The 7,309-nt window shown below is 45.0% G+C and overlaps 1 protein-coding gene across 2 annotated transcripts in view; it reads right to left on the reverse strand.

Annotated features, from left to right (window-relative positions):
- The window catches only part of LOC105291597 (maltase-glucoamylase, intestinal), a 78,675-nt gene that overhangs the window by 50,949 nt on the left and 20,417 nt on the right, over positions 1-7,309 (reverse strand). The window contains exons 1-5 of one of the 2 annotated variants that reach the window (XM_023530263.1): positions 5,793-6,021; positions 4,697-4,806; positions 3,980-4,131; positions 3,243-3,414; positions 1,444-1,543 (exon numbers count right to left, since the gene is read on the reverse strand). In XM_023530263.1, the coding sequence (XP_023386031.1) occupies positions 1,444-1,543; positions 3,243-3,414; positions 3,980-4,131; positions 4,697-4,806; positions 5,793-6,006 (748 nt within the window). In that variant the 5' untranslated portion in view covers positions 6,007-6,021. Of the gene's footprint in view, positions 1-1,443; positions 1,544-3,242; positions 3,415-3,979; positions 4,132-4,696; positions 4,807-5,792; positions 6,022-7,309 lie in introns of those variants that run through there. The other variant, XM_011359467.2, reaches the window with a different exon arrangement.

Here is a 7,309-nt window from a genome sequence, read left to right on the forward strand (position 1 = left end):
ATGTCACGTGTGTAAATAACTGTCTTTCTCTTGCTAACCTGTCCCTTGTCAGTTTGATTCACAGGCCCCCAAATACTGAACCTAAGAAGGTAGAGACAAAATTTTTCTTCTTTGACGTTCACAACCATACAACATGCTGTTCCTACCCCACACCCCACCATGACTACAGGAATATAACCCAACTAAACACACTGAGGTACCAGGCTCAGTGAATCTCACATCAGGCAAGAGCCAAACTAAAAAAAAAAGGCAGAGACTATGTTATAAACTCGAAATCCCCCTATGCCCCAATCACGTCTCTCAGAGGTGAAGTCTCCCCATAGCCTTGGTTTGCATTTAGGGATAAAAAGCGTCAGGTTTTACTGAACTGTAGTCACTGGTCACAGGCACAGTGCACACGAACTCCTAGGATTCTGTGACCTTTTCTTTCAAGCCTGCCTCGGCTTGTCTTCAACGGCCTGAAACTGTACAATCCTTACATTATCACAGTGGGTTCCTGAACTACCAGGTCTCTCGGAATCATCTGAGATTCTGTTAGGTAGCTTAGAACCACCTTAGGTCACCCAGACTGATTTTCACACAGTCTGTGGTAAAGGACCTCAGATCACTAGTTTTTAAATTTATGACTCTTTTGCAAACTGATGCTTTTGTAAAATAACATGAAAATGAATTACTGGAAGGAGGCTCGTGCATGCACGTGAATGCCACGGCAAGGTCTGCCCTGTTTCTATATTCATCTGACCATAGACCCGAAACAGCTTGTGACCCGTCCATGAGCCATGCTCTGAGCAGGATAGATCTAGTCCATTGATTCTCGGTCGGGAAGAGGGTGGGGATCAATATCCTATGCCCACCATCACCCCTGGGAGATTCTGATACATCTCTTCCCCTGTGGTAACTGAGTCATTGCCACTGAGATCTGTTGTTACTGGTGCCAGCAGAATTGAGCACCACTGATCTGGTCTAAAACCATTCAAAGATGGGAAGTTAGCTACCTTCTGGAATTCTGTGATGTTAGACTGTTTAGTACTAAACAATCTGATCTTAATCTTTATATCCCTCACCACTCCACTTGACCTTGCTACCCTTGGAGTGTCTGAATATGAAGTAGTGAACGTTCACTGCTCGGCTGCGGCTCCCTCGTTAGGCCCAGCTACTGTCAGCATTAGGCCCAGGATCAACCCCTCTCCTGGATGAAAGACTAAGAAAAGAGAAAAAAGAAAAGGTAGAAACTGCCTCTCACTAGATCACAGGAAACGGTTATATGTGTTAACTCTATAATAGAAAACATTCTAATGGTGATGACCACAGAGCACGCAGGCCCTAAGCTATGGGCCAGCCGACCCTAACGGGTTCCATTCCTTTTTAATCATAGTGCTGTAAGAAAGGGACTGAGAGTCACTCTCATGCATTTTTTCATGAATGTCCCCGTTAGTCCTTTACCCATGGCATTGCTGTTCATCAGAAACACTCCAAAGGACAATCCACTAGCATCTTCAAGGCACAGGAAGAATGTCTGTGTACCATACAGGTTAGTTCCATCCTGCAGAAGGATAATTAAACATGGCAAATTTATAATCTAATAGTCAAACTCCACTTGGCCAGAAATGACTTAGGAAGCCAGTGTTAATCTTGCGAGTAACTGACAGGGAACTCGTGAGTAAAGGAGACACAAATACATTTTAAAAATATAAGGGTGCTATGTGGTTGATGTTAACCAAGTGAATTAGGATTCCCTTGTGGAATGAGCCAGCTATGACCGTTTATCTAGAAGGATGGTGAGAGTCTGTGATGCCTGTTAGGACGTCAAAGAACAAGAATTTTGAAACTGTAGTTCAAAAAACCTCCCCTCTCAAAGAGGCTTGTCTTAACCTGACCTAACTCCATCTGCAAAAGCTCCATGGAGCTGTAATGTGACTCAGGCATTTTTCTAAGGTACAACTAGATGGAGTTCTACTTGAGACATCTGGTCCTCTAGTCTTTGCAATAGTAGACTTCTGAACTTGACCTGGTCTTATAGCCTTAGAACAGTACTGAGTCCCTGGGGATGAAAGCAAGCACTGATGGTTTGTTAAATTTGCCCAGGTGATTCAAATGTGCTGTCGTGTTTGAGAATCGCTGCTCTGGAAGAGCATTTCTCAAAATTCGGTGTGCATACAAATTACACAGGAATTTTAGTTAACAGTGGATTCTAATTCAGTGGGTGGAAGAGGGAGCTGAGGGCCCGTGTTTCTCACATAGGGGAGCCCAGGCTGCACGCTGCGAGTGGCAAGGATTTGGGGCGCCTTATGGAACAGCCATCACCAGAAGCTCCCAGATCAGCTGCTCTGACCCAATGTGTTTTCTGTGTCTCTGACAGGCAAATGCTGTAGTAAGGGGCACGGCCTCAAGTTAGACAGGCCAGGGGTTAGAGCTCATCTGTTACTTATCAATTTTTTTTCTTTTTTTACATTGAGAATTTATTTGGCTTTTCTGAGCCTCAGTGCCCTCATTTGTTACATGAGATGAATTATACTTATTTTTTCAGAGTTCTTTTGGCGAATAGAGATAATATATAAAATTAGTCCATAAATTAATCCTATGATCTCTTGTCACCCAGCCAGTAGTTCTGCTTACTCACGAAAGTTACTGACCAAGATCTGTATCTCTATGCCTAGAAAATGCCTCTGCTTTGGGTTTTAGCAGTCAAAACGAAACAAATAAACAAATAAATAAACCCAAAAAGGAAAGAAAACAATAACAACAAAAAATTCTATTCTTTCACTGTCCCAAACATTCTTCACAAGAATGACTAATATGGTACTTTAGTTGATATTTTATCCTATTTCGCTGATAAACCTGATACGTTGGTGACTTATTAAGGTCAACCAGAGTCAATGTTAGTAACGTTTCACCAGAACAAGCTAGTTCCAAAGGAAGATAGAATGAAAAGTAGTTGACATTTATTGAGCACTTTCTATGTGGCACACACTCCTCTAGAGACTCTGTACATATCAATTCATTTAATTCCCATCACAACCCTAAGAGGTGAGTATGTTGCCCCCACTGTACAGACGAGGAACTGAAGTCACAGAGAGGTAGCTTGCCCAGAACCACATAACTGGTGAGCGACAGTGCCAGCATTCAGACCCAGCCACCCTCCCCTGGGATCTTACTCATAACCATTGTACTGTACTGCCAGGAGTGACCTTCAAGAATGAGGCTGTGCTAGTCAATGGAGAGGGGCCCTCCTAAGAACTTACCCCATTGGGGGTTGTGTCCCTGGCAAATATGGACCAAGTCTTCCAATTCATATCATGGCGGAACTGCTGGTGCACGTGTTCCCCCAGACCGTACACGTTGGCACTCGGCAGTCGAATAGAGAGCTGCAGGAACTGGTCAGCGAACAGGAGGGGGCCAATGCTTGAGTCAAACCTAGACACAGATGGAAAACACGGGGATGGGTGGGAGAGAAAATAACTACCTAGAAAAGTGGTCCTTATTTTTCAATTATTCAATGACCCCTACTTAATTGGCCCCATTTGCCCTCCTGTGACATTTTTCCAAGGACACCAAGAGATCAGGACTTCTTGAGAGCAGGTACCATGTGGCACACTTCTTAGGCTCATCCCTTAGACAGCCTACCTCATGACCAGCATACGATTTCTGCATTACAGTAGATGTTCGTAACTAGTTACTGGTGGACAGGTGGTTAGATGAATGAAGGAAAGAAGGGGAAATTTGGGGGGAAAATGGTCAAACAGAAAGAAAAATGAGAAGAGGGACACAGCCCAGTGCCTGGCCTATAATAAATTATTAGTAATAAGGGAAAGAGGAAAGAAGGAAAGAAAAAAGTATACATTTGGAGGTGGATGTCTGTCACGAACAGGGGATGACGACCTTCAGGCGCATTGCTGAAACGTATCCTTCCTCAGTCTCGCAATCTCTCCCCGCTTCCTCCCTTCCTGCTCTGATGCCCAGGTAGGTTTTCGAAACTCACAGAACGTGATTGTTGCTTTTTCTGGTCACTTTGATGCTGAACGGCTGCTTGGAGACCTCCGCTTCATAGGTCAAAGGAGAAGCAGCATTTCCTCTGAAGGGTTGGACATGTTCGTGGGGCACTTCATACCTGTCCTTGTTCTGGTCAGTTAACTGTCCAGGGAGATGAAGTAAAAGCAAGCTGAAATGGGAACCTCTTTGTTTTTCCAAAAGAGAAGCATCCCTGCCAACACCAGTGCCGCCCGATATCTGTGCCCAGGGTGCTGGACTCTGGCACTGATCCGAACGGCATGACGTCTCAGGTACGTGTACTCACTACGTTCCCAAATGCAGGTGTTGAACGCTTGGGCGTAAGTTAGTCTTTAGGGAGAAATACACACTCCAAGTCTGCAGAGATGGACTATCTCTAGAATTTTCAAAGCTGTGATCATTCTTTTTCCCCGCTCCCTACCACATTCCATGTGGTATTAAGGGCAAATAAATGAAAGCCAGAGCTCACTGGCCAACCCATCAATAAATATTTAGGAAGTTACCGCACTGGAGGAAGGCTACAGTCTTCAAATATAGGTGCTCAGTAAAAAACAAACAAACAAACAAATGGCAATAGGAAAAAATATCTCCATTAGCAAAATTTTTGATTTTGCAGCATCTGCAGTCATCGGGTGGGGCCCAAGAACTTCCGCAAAAAGATTTTTTAAAAAAATAAACAAACGGCAACCTTGAAGTGGAAGCGATTAGCTGTCTGGTATTCCGCTGTGAGAAGGACGTTGTCGATGTCATTCCCAAACAGGGACGGAGAAGGCGACCTTTTCAGCCGGGCCGTGAACCCTGACACGGAGAGAGAAACAGGCTTACACAGCGGGCTGTGTAACTCTGTGAACAACGGCCGCATGATAATTGAGCTTTATGACAAAGGGGCTGGCAGAAAGCCTGGTTCCCCCAAAGAAGGGAAGAGAGCGACACACACCCCACCATGCTCGCATGCTATCTTGGGCCAGAATTTAAAGCTGAGCGCAGTCATTACTTATCCAAACACCACGCCTCTCGTCCACACAGTCTGACCGGAAACCGCCCCAAGAGGCCTAACTCTCATCCCATCAGTCATTCTGTGTTAATTCCACACCCCGTACACTCTCAGCCCTCGGGCTGTGCATGTACATTCTTCCTTCTTGGTTATTTTCATGTTACATTACAGGCGATCATAAACATCGATGCCATCTCCCCAGTTAGGTAAGCCAGGTGAGACTGGAGACCTTGGAAAAGCCCATCAGGCCTCTGGAGGGAGAGGATGCCTCCTCCTTTACGCTGAGAGCCTCCCCCAAACAGTCACTTTCTGTTATCCCCTGGATGTTCATTTTCATGCTCTACATTTTAGGGCGGGAGGAAGAAGAGGGATGTTTAGTCCATGTGCACTGACGCCAACTGGCTAACTTTCATAAAATGTTTATATAATTGGATTTGTTTCCATATGATTAAAATCACATTATATTAGAGTTGTAAGTAGCCTGAGAGGTTACTAAGTTCAAATCCCTCTCTTTAAAAGTTAAAAAGTTGGGGACCAAAGAAATCATGTGTGCGAACGTTACAAAGGTACGTAAAGGTTGAGCCAGGGATCAAAGATGTCTCTGAACTCCCCAGACAGAGTGATTTCTCTCCCTTGATGCCAACACAGATTCTCGTTTTTGCTTAAGAGCAGTGGCTGTCTTCTGTTACTTGCAGTACCCTGGCCGTGCAGAGCCAACTCCGCATGCCCCTAAGGCTCTCCCCTGCAGCCAACGGAGGGTCCAGAGGTCCCGCCACACGGTCTGGCCTACCTGTGCCTGTGCTCGCAAGGTCGCCCTCCACTTGATAGCCATGACTCTTAGAATAGTAGCACCAGGGCACACGCATGGTTCCCTGGGGTCTCCAGCAGCAGCCTCGCTGGTCACACGTGGCCTGAAATGAGAGATCAGCCAAAGTAACTCCTTTCACTTGTAGGACACTATCATTTATAAGTAAAACTTGAGGTTGTGGTACCGTTAAACACATCTGACAAATAAGAGAACTGATACAAATAAGAGAAATTGGGCTATGTCCCGGTCACTGCAGAGCTTGTACACAAAACCGATTTATGGCCAATGTCCTTCCTTGTTACTGTTATATGACAATATAGAAATCATAATACAGTCCATATCTGTCGTCACAAAAAACTGATCAATTTATTTAAATATTCTAAACTACAATATAGTTATAGCACCAGTAACTCAAATTCCAAATAGAGCTTCATTTTTATTGGTAAACTTGAAAATGTGTACTCGAATTCACACATATACAAATATGTGTGTACAAATACGTACAAGAATGGTCAAATGGTATTGCTGAATTGCAAGATATGAGAAAAAACTAAATATCTATTAACCAAAGAAAGGAAGATGTTGCTATACCATTTTATAGTGAGCCTAAATGAACTAGAGATGCATATCGACACAGATAAATCGCACGATGTTAAGTGAAAAAAAAATGGAGTCACTCACATGCCATTTTAAAGAGCCACATAGAAATGCTTGTCTTGCTCTGGGTAGGTATTAGGAAGCGTAAGGGTTGCAAAGGGACGCAGAGAGATAGAGAACAGAGCAGGATGCGGCAGCACAGGGTTCAAGGAGGCAGACAGCGTGGCTGGCGGGGCCAAATGAGCGAGGCCCAGTGTGGACTGGAATGCAGCCTGTCCCCATTCCCCCAGGGGCAGGTGATGGCTAATGCTCCCTCCTCAGTGCACCTGTCTTAGACAACAGAATGAAGTCTTTGAACTTGACCCATACAGTAATGGATGCAGTAGGTACTCGAGTTAAGTAGAACTATATTCAAAGTAAGAAATTCAAGAGAGCAGTTTCGGTCACGCACACATTGAAAGAAAAATGGGGGAAATGGAATTCAGAAGAGGGTTTAGGAGGCTGGAGTGAGCCAGGCATGAGGTGTTGATGGCCTAGGGAGACAGCAGTGAGACTGGGAAACGTGCCTGCTCTAAGGAAAATGTTTTAAAATACACGAAATATTGGCCAAAGGGACTGAAGGGGAGAGAATCGGGCAAAATTTCTGCTGTTTCGGCTTCGGCGACCAGAGGCACAATGGGACCACTAACTGAATCTGGTAGTTGGGAGGGAAAGCAGATTAGGCGAGGAGGCAATGAGCCCAGCAGACCTTAGGATTTAGCAAAAGGTCTTGTGACGAAACACCAAAGACACATTACTGAGGCGGGAATGACATCCGAGTTTACAGTAGCCAGCAGCAGGGCGCCGTGGCGCACTAGAGTGACAGACAGGGGACCCATCAGTCCTCTGGGTGGGCTTCTGAG

This window comes from Pteropus vampyrus, unplaced genomic scaffold (assembly GCF_000151845.1).
Source record: "Pteropus vampyrus isolate Shadow unplaced genomic scaffold, Pvam_2.0 Scaffold48, whole genome shotgun sequence".
In the NCBI taxonomy this organism is placed as follows: Eukaryota; Metazoa; Chordata; class Mammalia; order Chiroptera; family Pteropodidae; genus Pteropus; species Pteropus vampyrus.